The sequence below is a fragment of the Notolepis coatsorum genome (genome assembly GCF_963971535.1).
Source record: "Notolepis coatsorum genome assembly, chromosome: 18".
NCBI classification, from domain to species: domain Eukaryota; kingdom Metazoa; phylum Chordata; class Actinopteri; order Aulopiformes; family Paralepididae; genus Notolepis; species Notolepis coatsorum.
Window position 1 is genome coordinate 18,380,485 of NC_140182.1, and position 20,515 is coordinate 18,400,999.

General features: G+C 45.4%; 1 protein-coding gene across 10 annotated transcripts in view; it reads right to left on the bottom strand.

The window, feature by feature from the left end:
• LOC311244635 (suppressor of tumorigenicity 7 protein homolog) overlaps positions 1 to 20,515 on the bottom strand; it is a 127,179-nt gene that overhangs the window by 94,837 nt on the left and 11,827 nt on the right. For 9 of the 10 annotated variants that reach the window (XM_084334248.1, XM_084334256.1, XM_084334255.1 and 6 more), the window contains exon 2: positions 10,761 to 10,796. The exons of the other annotated variant lie outside the window; for it this stretch is intronic. In XM_084334248.1, the coding sequence (XP_084190374.1) occupies positions 10,761 to 10,782 (22 nt within the window). In that variant the 5' untranslated portion in view covers positions 10,783 to 10,796. The remainder of the gene's footprint in view (positions 1 to 10,760; positions 10,797 to 20,515) is intronic. 10 annotated transcript variants of the gene reach the window in all.

Below are 20,515 nucleotides of genomic sequence, written 5' to 3' on the forward strand. Positions count from 1 at the left end.
CCTTCTCTGCTAGCCTTCTCTGCTGGCCTTCTCTGCTGGCCTTCTCCGCTGGCCTTCTCTACTGGCCTTCTCTGCTAGCCTTCTCTACTGGCCTTCTCTGCAGCCTTCTCTGCTAGCCTTCTCTACTGGCCTTCTCTGCTGGCCTTCTCTACTAGCCTTCTCTACTTGCCTTCTCTGCTGGCCTTCTCTACTGGCCTTCTCTGCTAGCCTTCTCTACTGGCCTTCTCCGCTGGCCTTCTCTGCTGGCCTTCTCTGCTGGCCTTCTCTGCTGGCCTTCTCTGCTAGCCTTCTCCGCTGGCCTTCTCCGCTGGCCTTCTCTGCTGGCCTTCTCTGCTGGCCTTCTCTGCTGGCCTTCTCTGCTAGCCTTCTCTGCAGTCTTCTCTGCTGGTCTTCTCTGCAGCCTCTGAACACTGCAGATGGCCTCTGCGGCTCTGCCCTTTCCCATTTTCCGCAGAAGTATAAATTAGGCTCAACAGGGACAGCCTAACCTCCCTCTCCGCTAAAGCCAGATCAACCGCCTGTCCTCTGAGGGAGGGATTACAACAGACCCTCCTAAACAATATGCCATTGCCATGGCAACTCATGACATACAGTAAATATACACACTCAATGCAGGCTACTCTACCAGTTACCAGTTCTAGTCGTTGGCCTGTATATTCGTCCAGCTTCTCGTTTATTCATCCAGAATAGGAGTGCTGATCTAGGATCAGTGAGCAGGAACCCCACTTCATTGGCTCTCTTTATGACCTGAGATGCCACACTGCTAACAGATCAGCACTGTGAGATTCTAGATAAAGCAGCCATTGATCGACAGACAGTGACTCTTCCATACCTCTAGACCAGTGGTTCCCAATCTTTTCCTTAAGGGACCCCCTATTTTACCACTGTATACACACCGACGACCCCCACCGCCCGCCACCCACATACCATTACAAAGACAGGGCAAAAAGTAGCTTGCTTCTTTTTTAAATATCTGTATGTCCCTGGCAAGACTTCCGCTGATGTTCTGGGGACCGTTTGTCTCCACATGTCCCTTGTTTCTGAGGAAAAAGCTCCCTGGGTCGACCCACCGTCTCTTGATGTTTAGTAGTCTGGTGGTGGCGCTTCGGTTTGCCGGGTTTCATACTTTCATTTGCCAATTTCTCACCACAAATGACACATTCCGGTTCTAATCTTGTCTATTGCCTCTATGAAGGCAAACTCTTCTTGGTGATTCTTCTTTTTGAGAAATGCAGCACTCTCTTCTCCCCGACACTTGGCCCTTTCTCCCATCAGCTCTTTGTGTGTAGTGGGCTTGCTCTGCTAGCTTAGCTCTGTGAATAATATTGCTGTTGTTCACGTCTACATGTGTCCTTATCCTCGCGAGATCTTCTTTGTAGTTAATAGGCTATCTTTATATATATGAACTTCTAAAATAACCCTTACATTTAGTTATTCACAGAAATGAATTAAATTCTGAGACAACAGACAGCTAAACTACAAGTGTAAAGTGTTACTTCCTTCCCAAGACCCATACGTTTGGCTCTTTTCCATTGACCAGCAGCACTGCACGGCAAGCCTACCCATCATGTACTGCAGTTAGGGATGTCCCGATCCGATCACGTGATCGGGGGCCGATCACGTGATTGTCCGAAGATCTGGATCGGCAAAAAAAATAAAAAATAAAAATCTGGATTTTTTTTTTCTTTTTACTATTTTTTTTATCCAACAAACATGACCATGTTCACGTCTTAAACTCATACTGAGGCCGTAGTTTTGGTTTTAAATTGCATATCATCATTCATTTATTTATTGTCACACAGAGCAGAAGAATTGCCAAAACAAACCAATAGTATCCAGCTGCAGAAGTAAAAAAAAATTATTAAATTTTTTTTAATCCCAATTTCTCACATTACATTCACCCTGAATGTTGACGTTATCCAGCTGAAAAGTTAACTTCATTCAAGCGAGGCATTGCAATCCTTGACATAAATCATTTGATTAAATCAAAGGAAATGCGTTTGTTTGTTTTGGCAAAATTCTTCTGCTCTGTGTGACAATAAATAAATGAATGATGATATGTAATTTAAAACCAAAACTAAGGCCTCGGTATGAGTTTAAGACGTGAACATGGTCATGTTTGTTGAATAAAAAAAAAGTTACAAAAAAAGATATATATTTGATCGGATCGGGAAATATCGGTATCGGTAGATACTCAAAATCACATGATCGGGATCGGATCGGGAGCAAAAAAAAACGTGATCGGGACATCCCTAACTGCAGTGGTGGTTTACGTGAGTATTTTCACTTTTAGGGAACTTTATTACTAATTTCAAAGGAAATATTGTACTGTATTATAAAAAGATTTTTTTTTTTTTTTTTACTCCACTACTTTCATTTGAACCCATCAGTTACAAGTTACTTTGAAGAAAAAGATTTTGCATAGAAAACATGGCAAAAATATATGAAGATTATATACTTTGAAATGTGAAGCCTGGCAACGTCAAAAGAGGACGTAATCAGAGCCGCATAACTGCATCACATACCAATTTAACACGTAGAGGCCAATGGATTGAGGACTGAAACTGAACGCTCCCAAGCACTGGAATACACAAACATCATGTAGAATGCATACATTTACTTTAGATACTTAAGTACATTCAATAGCAAATACTTCTGTACTTTTACTTAAGTCAAATTTTGAATGGAGGACTTTTACTTTTCTACTCATCTATCTGGGTATTTCTACTTAGCATAATGAATGGAAGCGGACAGTGACGGGTAGCCTAGGCAGTAGGCATTGTCCAACTAACACCTCTCCCAAAGGCTAACCGGCACTGTCCGCTTCCATTCATTGTGCTAAGCTAGGCTAACGTGCAGCCAGATAGCTTTCTACTGAACGCACAGAGAGGAAACTGGTATCCATCTTCTAAGCTAATTTCCCAAAATGTTGCAGTGTTCCTTTAAGTAAAGGAACTGAGTACTTCTTCCACCACTGCCTGTATGCTTCTCCATCGCAGACCTGTGAGATGAGACGGGGAGGGTAGGGAGGAGTCAAGTGGACGTTTGTCTCGCTGAGACTCAATCATCTCTCTGGCATCAGTTCACTACTGTACATTGAAATGCCCGTGAGAACCTCATAATGTAGTTGATATACCAATATTAAATCGTGCTGTCAGAACAGTCTTATGTATGAGAAGGAAGCTGGCCCCTATCCTGGAGAAGCCTTCCAACCTCCTCTATGGAGGAGCTAGCCAAGATGAGGAGCATGTTCAGCCACAGCCTAATATACCCCCCCCCCACTACACTAACCACCTCTGCCAGTCCTTCCTGCCAGCGGCGCTTCAGGGTCCACAACCGTGGGCACGGACTGCTGCCAGGAGCTGGAGAACTAACGGCTGCAGAACTTACACGGACTGCTGCCAGCAGCTGGAGAACTAATGACTGCAGAACTCGAGAACTATTAGGAATGTCTGACTCTTAACCACAAAAACCTGCAACCTATATCATGCCAGTACCTTGTGTATACTGCACCTTGTGTATACCGTTTACTTTTACTCATAGTATATATATTTGATTTGATCTTTATTTATCTCGAACAACCATAAACACACACATTTGTAATAACAAAAAACTAAAACGAAATAAAAAAAATGAAATAAAATAAAATACAAATAAAATATATCTTCCTAGACATGGAAGCAATAGTCAACATAGCTCAAGACAAATTGCCTATATCCATGTTTACCATTACCTTACCCTGTACCTCCCCTCCCCCATGCTGCTATGGTGCCCGAATTTCCCCAAGGGGATCAGTAAAGGAATATCTTATGTTTGCAGGTTAAGTAGCCTATTTTATTTTGTATCCACTTTTTCTCCTTATTTTTACATTTTTCCCCCATCCCAATTTCGCCTCGCCAATTCTCCCTTCAATTCTCCCCTCCCCTGTCTCGAACGTTGCTAGACTATGCCTTCCCGTGTTGGCTGCCCTCCACTGGCTTCCTGTGCGTTTTAGGATTGATTTAAGGTTTTACTGTTTGCTTTTAAATGTTTGAACGGCTTGGCACCGGGTTACCTCTCGGACCTGCTGGAACCCTATGTTCCCCCAAGGTCCCTCAGGTCCTCTGACCAGCTCCTCTTGGCCGTTCCAAACTCCAGGCTGAAGCTTAGGGGGGACCTTGCTTTTGCAGTGGCAGCCCCAAAGCTCTGGAATGAGCTGCCACTGCGTGTTAGGCAGGCCCCCACTCTGCAGGTGTTTAAATCACGCCTCAAAACACATTTATTTGCTCTGGCTTTTGGTTTTTAAACCGTTTTTGAGAGACTGGCCTTTTTATGTGACACATTGTACTGTTTTTATTGTGTGCTTTTATTAAAAGAAATTATGTTTTATGTTTTATCTTATGTTATGGACTTGTACAGCACTTTGGTCAACTTTGTTGTTTTAAATGTGCTTTATAAATAAAGTGGATTGGATCACCGATCACGTGTCCCCTCCGGTACACGAGGAGGCAGCTGTCGCATCTTTTCACCTATACAGCGCAATCTCTCAGTGGCGAGGAGTAACGCGTTGGAGGCTCACGCTGCCCCCGATACTTCCTGATTCTGCTGTACAGGCGCACCAACCGACCTGTAGGAGTCGCTGTCCACAACGTCCAATCCCCACCCACCAGCTTTCCCACCCCTAACACTGCCAATTGTGTTAGTATGAACGACCAGCCAAGCTGGTAGCAACGCCGAGAGCTGGGCTCGAACCCAGCGTCTCCTGCGTTAGTGGCGAGCGCCTTGCCCACTGCGCCACTTAGCCGCCCTATTAAGTAGCCCATTTAATGTTTTCTGCTGGCCTGTCATCAAGGAAATGGAGATAATCCTAACCAGGACATACAAATACTTTATTTTGTAGAATGGATGTGGCAAATTATCAGGTGAGTCGTAAGCACAAGTGGATGGAAGTGAATACGGACCACTAGCCTAGCTTAAAACTCTGGGAGTGGAATTCTTGGCCAACAGCTAGGCTAGCTGGTCCGTACCCGCTTCCATTCATTTGTGCTAAGCTAGGCTAGCTTGCAGCCAGATAGCTTTCTATTGAACGCACAGAGAGGAAATTGGTATACACATCTACTTGTCTTGTCCGACTCTGGAGATGATGGTAAACGTTTCTGTAATGTTGCCGTGTTCCTTTAAGATCCAGCAATTGCATATCCGATTTCTTGCCTAAAAAGTTGTCAGAAACGTTTAGGTGGTTGTATTCTCTCATTCCCTCATACACTATACTCCTTCCCCAGAGACGGACTGGCTGGGTGTGTAGTGAGAAAACATTCAAAACAATGTGTGAAACATTGGAAATAGCATTACTTCACCTATAACTACAACACTGCTTCATACAATCGTGTTGTAACTGTGAGTTTAGCTGAAAAAGTAAATCGTTTTCGTGCATAGGTCACTAGATTGACTGACTTCTTTTAATAGTTTCAAAGCATTTCCTGGATAATAACAAGATGAGAGTACAAGAATAGCCATTAGCGAACTTTAAATACTTAACCTACAAATGTGAAAGTGTTCCGACAGCGCGATACTGATGTGACTAATGATGAGAAAAATAGTTTTCATGCATATCACTAGATTGAAAAACGAGTTTCAGTCAACTTTTACAAAATACGAGGTCGACTCGGATTGTAAAATGTTGACACAGAGCTCACCATGAACATGGGAAAATGTTTTTCTGACAAGTTCCATTGACCAACCATCTGCAGTATCGAATTGCAGCATGGATAGCCAGCCCGGTCTTGCTTAAAATATGCAAATAAAGTAGGCATCAACCACAGGAAAAAGGTACATAATGTACGTTATGTTATAGCCATAACCATAAGTCATATATTTATGTTTCTTAAATATAGAAAAACTCGAGGAGTGGCGGCTGGGTGGCGCAGCGGAGATTGCGCTCGACACCCATGCAAGAGACTCCAGTCTCGAATCCGGGTGTCAGCATTGCCTCCGGCTTGGGCCGGCCGTCATACTGGCTCAATTGGCAGAGTCAGCGGGTGGGAAGTCGATGGGTGGTAATCTGGACGTTGTGGACAGCGACTCCTACAGGTCGGTTGGGGGACGCCTGCGCAGCAGAGACATGAAAATGGCGGGGGCAGCGTGAGCCTCCCACACGTTACACCCCGCCAATGAGAGTCCGCGCTGGCAGGTGAAAAGATGCGACAGGCTGCCTCCTCGTGTACCGGAGGGGACACGTGATGCAAGGCTTCTATCCTCCCTACAACAGACCAGTGGGGGGCATATGCGAGCAACGTTCAAGACAGGGGAGGGGAGAATTGGAAAAACTAAATTGGGATGGAAGAAAAATAGAAGATAAGGGAGAAAAAGTGGATAAAAAATAAAAACTCTGGAGTTGAACTAACAATGCTTGTGGTTTGAGGGACGTGCTCTCACCACTAGACCAAGCCACCCACCCTGTGATACAAACACAGCAATACTATGATGACGGTTCGTTTTAAGCTAAATCGGTCTGCTCAAGACGCCCCAGACACACTCTGCCGAGTCTGGCCCCAGCCCTAACCACAACCACACCGTCATGTTAATGTACCTTAACCCTTTCACTACCACACTACAGAAGGTTCACCTTTCACTACCACACTCCAGACGGTGTGTGGTAGTGAAAGGGTTAACCTTCTGTAGTGTGGTTGTGAAATGGTTAACCCATTGTCGTGTGGCAGTGAATGGGTTAACCTTCTGTATCGTCACAGTGAAAGGGTTAACCATTTGGTAACCCAAGTGCACTCGCCTGCCCACCACAAGCATTTTTTTGTTAAGACTTTTTTTGTTCGGCTAGACCAGTGGTTCTCAAGCTTTTCCTGTCAAGGCCCCACATATTAAATACAAAACACGGTTTGATGGGGAAAACGCCCCCATCGGAGGAGATTCTTGTTGTTAGGCAGGATTAGTCCAGAATTCCTTAACCGTCAATGCTTTAGTTAACTTAAAGGTCACCAATGGGGTTTTTGACCACTAGTTGATGGTATTGGCGCTATAGCACACAGCAGGAGAAAAGGGGGTGCCCGAAAAGCGTATCTCGTGAGAACACAAAAGCAGGCCATGAGCACGGGGGACACAGAGAGAGTGCACTGCAGGCACGTAGACATGCCCCTGTGCTGCCCATTTATTAGATTAGATTCAAATGTATTGTCATTATACAGCACAAGTACAACGAAAATAAGTTTGGCATCCAACCAGAGTGCAAATGTCACAGTAAAGTGCAACAGCAATATACAATGTACATGTGATTAAACTGAGTATAAAATACTGTATATAAATTATTACTACTGGGTGTGGTGCTAATCAGATGCATGTACAGAGTTGTAATATTCATATGGACAGTGATACAGGTATAAAGACACTATGGTAGTAGTCATACCGGCCAGCAGCGTAGGTATGAGTAGGTAAGGCATATATATATATACAGATATAGTATCTACACATATGTAAAAGGATTATGTGCAGGTATGTACAAACAGATGTGTGGATATATATATACGGTAAGAATAAATAAATATACGGTATATCCAGCATCGGTCTGTCCCTGGAGACTTCCATGAAACCAGATGGCGCGCGCATCACCAATGTTTACAAACAGTAGAAGGGTCTATTCGCCGCTTTGATTACTAATGAGCAACACACCATCTCTACAATGAATGAATGAAAACTTTATTTAACAGATTGCAGAATGGGTACAATACAGTACGGCTCAATACACACAATTGTTAAGGGGATGCAGACCAGAGAAAGACGTACTGAAGGTTAGTTCTGTATGCTCCCAATTAAGTCTACTTATTAACCGATACCCAGTAGGGCTGAGCCCAAACATTCGAACGTTCGAACCTTCGTTCGTTACGTTGGCATTCGAATTCTAAATCAACATTTGAATTTTTTATTTTTAATAAAACATTTAAAAAAAGTGTTTTCTCTTTTTTTTTATACATTTGTTTCTATTAACACTTTGATCGCCATGGGTTAAATTCATAATTTACCATCCCTCGCCATCTCTATTTGTCTATGGAGAAGTTCCCCTTCTTTGCAGGGCTATAACTTTTTTAATTCTATTGCTAAATTGCCATTATTATGGCCCATTCAATATCCTATATGTATTGTTCGGGGTGTGGCAACGTTAAACTTTTTCATTCACATATTCATACTAAAATATGGTCTAAAGTATAAGTATGTTTTTATCGTTTTCTGCAGCTTTCTTCAGAACGTGATTTATAGCCCTAAATGCATTATATTGATGATCAAATACAGTTTGGTAAGAATCTGTGCGAGATAAAAAAAATGTCAACTGGATGTGCTTCTAGGAGTTACTACATATCATCTGATGATGACCGGATGGGCGGGGGATCGTTTATAATTCCGTGGGCAGCGTTAGATGATTCATCCAGAGTGGGTCATATGTTCATCATAGCAGTTTATATGGAACACGTTAGAATATAACGCTGAATCTTACCGTGGCTTCCTCGCGCCGCTGGCAGATGAGCGTGGAACAGAATTTTTTCTATTATGGGATGGAGAAATGCCCGATCCATTTCCAGGTTGTATAATAGTATATACGTCCAAATCATGTTGTTTTTTCGAGTTATTAGCACCGATCGATGTTCACTGTGTCAAGACGGAGTCTCTCTAACGATAGCGAGTGCCCGGACCACATATGGATGAGCACTACCGGTTCAAAGGCTCATTTCCGGTTGGCGATCTGCCTATCGGCCACCAGATGGCGCTCTTGAACCGCTAGAGAGTTGAGTGGAGCTTTGCAGTGTGTCTCAGGGCTCCGGAGGGGAAATATGATTTCGATCACAGATTTTTGAAATATTGACATCAAAGACGAGTTACGGCGTCTTCGGCAGAATGAGCATGGCTAGGAATGACGTCTTAACTCGTCCCCGGCGATCATAGTGTTAATTCTGTTTAAACCAATTGGGTTTTTCTTCACTGTTGCAGATAAAGATTAGGCTACACTAATATTATAGTATTAGTATTAAAAGAAACTGATGAGTTATATTCATTAAAGAAAGTTGATTTAATTGATTTAGTTGGGCTGGGGCTTCTCCCTGGGCTGGGTCTGGGGCTGGAAAGTTGATTTAATAAAAAAAAATACTAATTTAATCAGATTAATCACTTTATTCAAATTGAGGATTTAATTTGAGGATAGTAAAAAAATTAAATATATATATATTAAAAAAAATTATTATTTTTTAATTAAAAACGAAGGTTCGAAACGTTCGTTCGAAAAACCCTGACGAAGTTCGAATCCCAAAAACAGGGTTCGGGGACAGCCTTAATACCCAGCAGTACCTCTCGTACAACCCACGCCCCAAGTTGGGAGAACCAGGGGGGCTAATTATCGTCACGCTGGTATATATTCGTGAAACCAACACCTTTGACCCCTAAATGACATTGAATGAGGCACGACGTGAGTTTCTCAGAGCAACGGGGCAGAGCAAACCATATCTAGGCTTCGGTCGGAAACGAGAATCAAAGCGACCGCTCCGCGCTGCGCCGCTGGAAATCTGCAACAACAAACATCGAGCACTTAGCCGTGCACTTCCCAGATGAGGATTATATTGGGACGTCACGTTATTATGATGGAGCACTTTGAAAGCTGCACTCTCTTTTTTGAGCGCCCAAGCCGGTAACAAAACGAAGACTGTGTTGCTAGTTTTACGGGCAAAGCTCTGATCCGACTTCAAAAGAATCCACTGGGGGGGAAAAAACTAAAATAACTTTTTAAAAAGTAACTTTAACCAGAGTCTGGCAGTGCGGCCACGACAGATTAAATTAGATCAGCATCATCCGATGCGATATTCCTCACGGCATTGGGCCGGTACATGAGCAAGGCATCATGGGACTGATCAAAGGGAAACGTCCTCTCGGGGGGGGGGGGGGGGGGGGGGAATCGCCCTGGAAACAACGGCCCACCTGCAAATCAACACAACAGCTCCTCTGGGGGGGGGGTTGGGAGCCTGGTATACAGTGGTGTCCCTCCAGACAAACACAAACGCGCACACACACACACACACAGGACATTAGCGTAGCAACATTAGCGTAGCCTCGGTAGCATCGGCATCTGGAGAGAGGCTCCACTTGCCCTTCAATGTCACCTGACGAGAGCAGGAGACTGAGGGGAGGCTGCCGCCGGAGGGGAGGCGGCTACAGTGAGAGCATCCATCTGCCCCGAAAAGCGCGTCACTGTGTGGAACACGCGCTCGCACACACGCGGCATGTTTGGGGGACGCGCTAATATATATATATATATATATTATATATATCTAACCAGCGAGCTGTTCCACTGAGACGGTAGCGACACACGGCGATACCAAATAAACACAAATACATGTAATAAGGCTGAGAGGAGAGAGGAGAGAGGAGAGAAGGGGAGGGGAGGGGTGAGGGAGGGATATAGGCGGAGGGATAAAGCCAGCGAGCGCCATGGATTTTGCATCACGGCCAGCGATCATTGGCCCTTTCTGCAAAATGGTAGATCCTCGCTCTCGCGCCGCGCAATCCGTCACCAGGAAACATGGAGAGGCGGCGGGGAAGGACAGAGGAGGAGGAGAGAAGGATGGAGAGAGACAAGAGGGGAAAGCCCCCCTCCGGTAAAGCACACACTGTCACCGCACTGTAAATACTGAGCACCATACACTGAAATGCAAAAACAAAACACGCACGCACACACACACACACACACACAGACACACACAAGGCCAGAGGATGGTGGTGGTGGTACTTACATGAAGACTCTGTGCCGAACATGGCTGGACTGGGAGCTGCGATGGAGATAGAGGAGGAGGAGGGAGGGAGGGAGGGAGGGAGGGAGGGAGGGAGGGAGGGATGGGGGAGAGAGAGGGAGGGGAGGTTGATGAGCAAGCAGCTACACAGCAGGGGTCATCAAAGCACACAATGCAGCCAGCCGGCCGGGCCGGGCTCCGGGACGCCCAGATGCCCCTCCGGAGGGAGCGCCTGAACCCTCCTCCTCCTCCTCCTCCAGGCTCCGGGACGCCCAGATGCCCCTCCGGAGCGCCTAACAACAGCCCTCCTCCTCCAGGCGCAGGGCAGCCCGGTCCAGACGCACACGGCTCGGCCGCCAAAAAGGGGGGGGGGGGGGGGGGGGGGGGGCTCGCGGTGAGGGAGGAAAAAAGACAAGTAAACACTCCTCCACAGACAACAACGCAAGTGTGGTAAAATCCAGAGGTTAGCTAGCTAATGCTTCTCCTCTCGCAGTCTCTCTCCCGTTTCCTCCTTCTCTCTTGCGCTCCCTCCCTCTCTCTCTCTCTCCGGTTCTCTCGGTTGTCTTTCCAGCGCAGACTACAGGCTACCTTCCTCTCTCTCTCTCTCCGATGAGAGCGAAGAGGGGGGCTGTCCTGGAGCCGAGGAGGAGAAGGAGGAGGGGGAGAGAGAGAGAGGGGGGGGGGGGTTGGAGAGAGAGAGAGAAAAAATTCCCGCGAGCAGCTACTGCAATCCAGGGCCGCGGCAGAGCGGTGAGACAATAGCTATGCAAACACTGAGTGACGTCAGGACGTTTGGACCTCACTGCGAAAGACTGACTGACTGCCGCTGCTGGAGAGAGAGGGAGAGGGGGAGAGAGAGAGAGAGAGAGAGAGAGAGAGAGAGAGAGGGAGAGGGAGGGAGGTGGCACTGGTGAATGGGTGGGAACGCGAAACAGACCAATCAAAATAGGTTGTCTATTATGGACCCCAAAAAAACCTAGCCTACCGTTTCATTGCGTGTGCGCGAGCGAACGCACACACACACACACACACACACACACACACACACACACACACACACACACTCCCAGTAGAAGGATCCGTGAGGGGAGGGGGCGACAGTCTGGCAGCGGCAGATAGATACATTGCAAATGAATAAGAAGCACAGCACAGACTGGTGCTCACCTGCTGTGACTCAGAACACAACCATAAGCAACGCGCGGCTACGACAATAACTCACACGACAAGCACACACCTGGGCATCAGGTAGCTACGTGAATCACCCTCGTCTGATCTATCCTAAATCCATATTCGGAAATCATTGTCGAGGTGAAACATGATTCTGAATGTTGTACTGTACTAAATGGGGGGGAAACGGTTGCTCAGGAGGTAGAAGAGCGGTCCTCTGGTAATCTCAGAGGGTTCCCGGTTCGATTCCCGGCTCCTCCTGGCAGCGTGTCGAAGTGTTCTTAACCCAAGCGAGACACTTACCTCCTAACTGCTCCCGGTGAGCAGGTTGGCACACCTTGCACGGTTGCCTCTGCCTCTGAATGGGTGAATGTGAGGCAGTTTACGCTGTAAAGCGCGCTTGGATAAAAGCCGTTATATAAATGCAGTCCATTTTAGTACCATCCACTTTACCACATGATTGGTTGATAAATCACAATGACTCTCTGTGGTCGCGTACATCAAAACGGAACGCGCTGCGCGACACGCAGCATGAAAAAGGAAACGCGTGACCTTTAATTCAACCATCTACGCCCCTCTGCATCATCAGACATGCGTGTGCGTGTGTGTGTGTGTGTGTGTGTGTGTGCGTGTGTGTGTGGCGAGCGACGTGGCGTTAAGTGATCAGTGTCATTAGTACACTGTCAAAGTTTCATGGGTGGGACTTGAGCGCGCCAGCCCGCCTTAATGTGACGCCAGGTGTATTTAAGTAACCCTTTCACTGCCACACACTACCAAATGGTTAACCCTTTCACTGCCACACGACTGATTGATTGAAAACTTTATTAAGATTGCAGAATGGGTACAATTTATACAGTACAGCTCAATACACACAATTGTTTAAGGGGATGCAGACCAGAGAAAGACTTTAGTCTTGTTTACATCAGGGTCCCCCATTTTCAATTCATCATAACATATATGACAATAATGACATACACGACTAGGGCGGTCTTAAATACTTCGAAGCTTCGTTCGATGGGCATGGGATTCGAATATGAAAATAAAATTCGATTATAAAAAAATATATATATATATATGATTTTTTATTTTTTTTGCAAGATCAACTCTGCCTCTCTTTGTTAACTACAACAAGCAATGCTGTTTGTTATTTAAGATGAGGTCGGACTCGGCACTGACAGATGTGTTCATTGTGCTGCTTTTATAAAGCCTCAAATGATGGCTTACAATATTTCATGAAAGCAAAGTGTTTTGTTTGTCTAAGATGTAAGTGCTGTACAAGTCCCACAACATAAATATATATATATATATATATTTTATTAACACATTGGGCGCCATGCATTGTACCCATCATTATGCCCTCTCTGCCACCGCTGTAAGCCTATGGAGATGTTTACCTTCTTTGCAGGGCTATAACTTTTTAAATATTATAGATATATCTGCATTACTATGGCCCATTCAACATCGGGTATCTATCGTTCCGGATGTGGGAACGTTATATTTTTTCATTCATACATTGTTGTGTTAATATCGTCGAGAATTTAAGTATGTTTTTAAGCTTTTCTGCTGTAATTCCAAAAACGCTAGTTATAGGCCCTGAAGCATATGATAGATTAGCGATTGCCGTTTCTTTCCTATGTAATACTGTGCAATACTCCAATTCAGCCATTGGCAATTCAGCCGTTGGGTGGGGGGGCGCTGTTGGGTGGGCCTGTGACCAGACCTGAAAGCGCCCCTGGCTCTGCGGCTCTGCAGCTGCATGCTATTCGCAAATCCACTGCTGCAGCCGTCCTCCCGCTGCAGCCGTCGTTATCATAACACTACACACATATCAGAATGTTTACAGCAAACTGTAGTTGATCACCAGGTATGTTTTATTAACGTTGAATAATTCATATAAGAAAAACGATAGGGAAATCTCTTACCTTTCTCCACTGGTTAAAAATGCCAGGAACTGAAATTGAAACTTGCTGTGCGCCACGGTGATATGTGTTTATTATGAAATGACAATTGCGTGTTGACACGCCCACTGCGCGAAGCCTCCTAAATAACTTTTTCCAGTTTGCACATATCTATTATCTATGACTAATTCTATCTATTTTTAGGGGCAAATGCGATTGAAATAGTCACGCTGTGGTTACATGACGTCATTGCTATTTTAGAGCTGCTCTACCGGTTACACGGTATAGTCAAAATCCATACCGTAGAGCAAATTCATACCGTTTATACCGTATACCGTCCACCCTATATTGATCAGACTGATTGCAAACAAAGAAATGGACAATCAAGCTGTTATATTCCTCTTACCATTCGCCGATGAGACTGGAGGAAAAATATCCCAATTATTTGACGTCGATCTGCTAGATCCATTTCCGGTTTGTATGACGCAATAAACGCCGAAATCATATCGATTATTGCATTTAGAAAGCGATCCAAACGCACTCGATTGTGTATATTGATCCACGCCACAATATATCTCTGGCGGAGGAATTTCCTCGATGCACCGATCGCCACTTCCGGTTTGGCGTGAGTGTAACTCGCCCGACCATCCACCAGGCGGCGGTATTGAGGCGTTGCAATATCAGAACAGGGTCCGGCTGCGATCCGGAGGGAGGCTGGATGAATTATGAATGCCATGGCGAAAAAATGAAATATTGATCCCAAACACGTGATACGCCGTTGTTGGCGTTCAGCGCATGGCGGGCAATAAGGATTTACGCCGTTCTTGGCGCACAATGTGTTAATAAGTATTATTATATATTTTTTTATCTCGAAGCTTCGAATTAAAATCGAATCTCGGCCCGAAGCTTCGAATTCCAAAAAAAATTCGAAGGTCAGCCCTATACACGACATACAGCTAGACCAGGGGTGGCCAACCTTTTTTGAACCAAGATCTACTTTTTTATTTACCACCTAGCCCGAGAGCTACCAGCCAAAATTGTATATTGTAAGCCGTCATTTGAGGCTTTATAAAAGCAGCATAATGAACACAAATCTGTCAGTGCCGAGTCCAACCTCATCTTAAATAACAAACAGCATTGATTGTTGTAGTTAACAAGGAGAGGAAGAGTTGATTTAGCAAAAAAATACAAAATACAAAAAAATCTTTTTTTTTATATATATAATCGAATTTTATTAATCAAGATCTACTTGAAATCAGCCCGCGATCTACCTGTCGATCGCGATCGACTGGTTGGGCACCACTGAGCTAGACAGTACTGCTACATCTATACATTTATGACATACCAGATTTACAAATACAGTACTGTTTGTGATACAAAAAGAGTCTAAAAAAGAGAGTATATACATTTGACGTAGGTGGGGTGGGGGAACTGTACATTGGAGGTGGTTGGGTGGGGTGGGGGGGGTTGGGTAGGCGGGGTGGGGTGGGGGAAACTGTACAAGCAAAACTGTACATGATTGGAATATCGACGAAACCATACTTGGTAGAAGAGGGTCTCGTGTATTCTTGGGTTAGGTCATTTACTGTACATTGGAGGGGGTTGGATTAGGACATTTACAGGGGCCAGTTTCGAATTGCAGTCTCCCGTAGGTGTTCTTTGAGAGTGGTTTTGAAAGTGGGTAGTGATTCACATTCCTTTACAGCTGTGGGTAGGGCATTCCACATTGATGTGGCATAATTGCGAAACGTGTTTAGTCCCTTGTTTGAGCCGAATCTGGGTTTAACATGATTTGTGGAGCTCCCTCTGGTGTTGTGGTCGTGGTATTCACTGACCTTTGGGAAGTATTTTGACATGTACATGGGTACCTTACAGGGCTTTCTCACTGCCATTCGGGGTCGAATCAGCTCCGCTCCGTCCTCGCTCCGTCCTTGGGTGCGAACTTCCCCCCTCCCTCTAGTTTGCGTACACACTGCAGTCTTGGTGCGCTCCGGGTTTTGTTTACGGTTTGCGTTTTGAGCGTGTAAGCTGCCGTAGGCGATGATGTCACACGGTGATGGAATGCTGATATAAAGAAACGAATAACCAATAAATATGAAGTTATATTTGAACCTCTGTTGTCAAGCCTTGTCAATATAACCCACCCCCTTTCTTCACGAATGGAACTGGTGTTGTGGAGTCCGCTTTGAGCGTTTCCTGGGTTAGCGGCTAACGCTAGTTAGCTTAGCCTATTTATATGGGTTAACTTAGCAGCTAACGTTAGCCCATTGCTCGCGTCAATTATATTGCATGTCACTGGTCTATAGAAATAAATGCATTCAAACAAGAAACCAATGTATAGACAGCAATGGCATAGCAAAAAAAATGGCCAGGCCTAATGCGAGCCAGGGAAGTCTTGTGCTTGTAACGTGGCTTCATCTCGAAGTTTTCATCCACTGAGCCGTGAGGCTCAACATGCTCAGGGTCTGAACTCGCCAAATTGCCCATAAATATCGTTTTTGTGGGTATTGTCCAGTTGTTGCTGTATGTTTTTATCTGCCCAAAATTCAAGCAAGCATGAAAGCATTACAGTAAGCTTGCACACCATGCCCCCCGCTCCCTTGTCGGGGACACTGGCGCGCACCCGAAACCACCTATTCCAGCGGTCCAGGTTTGGAGCGAATCAGCATCCCCGGGGACGGGGGGGGAGCGTTCTCATCAAGGACGATCATCACACCCTATTTTGGTGCGATCGTGCTCTGATTCGACCCCGAATGGCTAGTGTGAAAGCCCCCTTAGTCGTGTAGTGTATCTTGTAGACCAGGCCCATTGCAAGTTGCTGTACTCTGTCTGTCGTCTACTCTAAGCCATCCTAGGTTGTCAAAGTGGGCAGGGGTGAGGTGGGTTCTAGGAGTCAGGTCAAGCAGTAGTCTGACCAGTTTGTTTTGAGATGTTTGTAATTTCGTTTTTAGCGCCATTGAGGTGCTTTGGTACTAGGGCTGGGCGATTAATCGAAATAAAATCGCAATCTCGATTTATAGACCTATGCAATCTCATTTCTAAATGACAATTTTTTTAATTAAATAAAAAAAAATTTACTTTACTTTTTTAAATGATGACGATTCTGACTTGAGTTATTTTGTATGTTACAACTAAGAGACTTAAGTTTAAAGGAAAACTCCAACATTTTGGGAAATTTGCTTATTTGCCATCTACCCTGGAGTTAGACAAGAAGATACATACCTTTTTCTTCTCTGTGCATGCAGTAGGAGTAGGAAGACGTTGGGAACTAGGCTAATGGAGGAACCTACTTCCTGACTGACGCTAAGCTAGGCTAACGGTGTGCGTCTTCCTACTCTTACTGCATGCACAGAAGAAAAAGGGTATGTATCTTCTTGTCCAACTCCAGGGTAGATGCCAAATAAGCAAATTTCCCAAAATGTTGAGTTTTCCTTTAAGTCAAGCACTTTCATATATGTTATGTTTAAGTTTAAGTCAAGCACTTTCATATATGTTATGTTGTCTGTTTAAGAAAGAGTGCAATAAATGATTTTATTGAAAAAATAAGAATCGTGTGAGAGAATAGTGATCTCAATTCTTAGAGAGAAAAATCGTGATTTACATTTGAGCAAGAATCGCCCAGCCCTATTTGGTACCATGAGGTGCAAGCATAGTCGTAGTACCCTTGAATGAGTGCTCCTGCCAGAGTCTTCAGGGTATTCTTGTTTACCAGAGAGGAGATCCGGTACAAGAATAGAGTTCGTTGGTTGACTTTTTTTATTACATTGGATGCCATTTTGTTACAGGAAAGATTTGCCTCTAGGATGGAACCCAGGTAGGTAATTTCATCTTTCTTTGTGACAATATTGTCACCCACTGTAACTGAGAAGCCGTCGGCCTTGCTGAGTTTGTTATTTTAACCGAAGAGAATGGACTCTGTTTTGCCCATGTGTAATGATAGTTTGTTGTCGGCGAGCCATATGCAGATTTAGCCTAGTTCCGAGCTGAGGGCTTTTTCAACCTGTAACTTGTTCTTGTCAGAGACCAGCAGGGCTGAGTCGTCCGCAAACAGGAACAAGTTGCAGTGACAAGCTGACGACATATCATTTGCATAAATTAGGAACAGTAGCGGTCCTAGTATGCTTCCTTGTGGAACACCACAGCTCACTGTGAGGGGGGGGGGGATAGGGTACCATTTACCTCCACCATCTGTTCTCTCCCCTCCAGGTAGGATTGCATCCAGCTCACTGGGTGTGACAAAGGGTTAACCCTTTCAATACCACACTCTGAAGGTTAACCCTTTACTATCACACCGGTTAACCGTCTGTAGTGTGATAGTAAAGGGTTAACCTTCTGTAGTGTGGTAGTGAAAGGGTTTTAAGTGCATACTTTTGGAGGGCATTCATGCCCCCAACAACAGGCATGCGTGCATAGCACAACGTGTGTGAATGGGGGGGTACAGTGGTAAGCTATACAACAGCTAACCCAAACAGACGTGAGGTCGGCCAGACGCCTCTGTGGGGCCGTGGGTGAATGGAGGGAGCTGGCCAGCATGTGGATTAGCCGAGAGGCGGTGAAAAGAGGAGCGTGTTCTGGCGAAGGCCTCCGCTCCTTTGTCCCTCACACATGGTCGCCCTCCTCCTCTCCTCTCCTCTCCTCCCCTCCTCTCCCGACGTCTTTGTCCTTCAAGCAGAGGCTGGGGCCCCTCCCTCCTCCTCCTCTTCCTACCAACACTCCACTCCATCCCCCTGCTAAAGATGTCTCCTGGGGTCATGTTAATTGCATGGGGGGGCGGGAGGGGGCTCTCTCTCTCTCTCACTCTGCCATGGGGATAGGAGGTAGGAGGGAGGAGATGGGGGGGGGCTGCACTGGGATCAGCTTGCAACAATCCCATCTGTAATCACAGTCAGTCTAATCGGCTCTAATGTCAGCTTTTTCACAATTTCCACCGCTGATCGCCACCAGCATAATCTGATCGGGGATCAGCTCTGCTCACAAGGGAGTATAATCATCACGTTGTAATAATAAGGGGGAACAAAGCCAGGCTAATCTCCATGCGATCATAACCTGAACTGATCCATACTAGGCTTAAACCACTCTAGGCCTTGGCTTAAACAATTGCATTAGACTTTCCATAAATGCTATAAAATAAAAATGACATTAAAAAGAATCTTGCTGGGTCTAGACATTTACATTTAGTCATTTAGCTGACGCTTTTATCCAAAGCGACTTACAAGTTCTGTACGACAAGTCATCAGGAAGGGTACAACTCTATCAGCTGAGTAACAATGTTCATCAAAGTGTTGAGTGCTACAGTGTAGGTTAGTTTATTAGGACAAGTGCATGACGGTAAGGTTAGATTTTTTTATTTTTAATATATATTTTTTTATTTGAGATAATGGTTGAAGAAGTGCGTCTTTAGTCGACGGCGAAAGATTGGACGGGTTTCGGCTGTCCTAACTGGGGTGGGTAGTTCATTCCACCATTGTGGGGCAATGACCTTAAGCAGACCATTAATTGTCTGTTAATGTCATTTCATGATGGTTTTTTTTGTTCTTGATTTATTGTGATGTTTCTTCTTGACTTGTTTAAAGAAGACTTGTCCAGCCCATGGGGACATTAACTTGTGATTTGCGGGCTTTACAAATACATTTGATTTGATTTGAATGTCGCATCAAAAATTACCAAATCAAAGTGCTGCTAACTACTTTCTAATACCTTTCTGATTCTGATAACAACTGGACTAAAGGCATTCATCTGGTCCGAGACGGCACCAAAAGCCTTTTCTTAAGCCGAGCGGGAGAGAGATGTTGAGAATAGCCCAAGTGGAAGGCCGTTCCAGCCTCTTTCTCTGTAGCGAGAGTGTCTTTGAATCACACGTGGCCAATGGGCACGCTCCTTGGCACGACACTCCCTCTCATCGCCGTGGCGATCTTCCAAGACACAAACTCGTTGCCATAACGATGGTGAGGGCCAGGTGAATGGGGAGCGAAGGAGGCCCAAACGGAGAGGCCAGTGTGCGCTGGAAGAACAATGGACCCGTCTCAAACTCTGCCCTCTCTTCTCGATCCAACAATCGCAACCGTCGCCTTTCCTCGGAAAACTTTGTTTTGTCGGGGATGGGGGATTGGAGGATTGGAGGATTGAGAAAAGAAGGCCGGCGTTCGAGACGGATCAATACTAACCTTAAAAAGGAGCACATTGTTCCTCGACACCTCGCTTCGATCACGCAATCACATGTAATCACATGCAATCACATTCATGAGCTTCTTACGTGGGAACAATTCCCCCCCGCCTCCCGTCACCCCGCCCCCATCGGAGAGAGAACGAGTACCACCCAGAAAAAGCCTCTCCTCGTCTAGGCAACAAAAAATAAGCATGAGAGGAGTGTGTGGCCATCCTTCAGAGGCAGAGAGAGAGAGAGAGAGAGAGAGGAGAGAGAGAGAGAGAGAGAGAGAAGTGAGGAAAAAGGATAAAGGAGAAGAAAGAGGATGAGGAGGGGGGGGGGGGGGGAGAGGGTCGGTCCATTAGAAAAGCCAACGGCAGCAGCGACACACACAATACAGTAGAGCCGGGCTCTGTGTGTGTGTGTGAGAGAATGGGAGAGCGTGGGAGTGGAGAGTGGAGAGGGGAGGACATGTCTATATTCAGCAGGCCGCTGGATCCTCTGCGAGCAGCAAAGTGTGTGTTTTTTAACAAAGACAGATGGAAAAA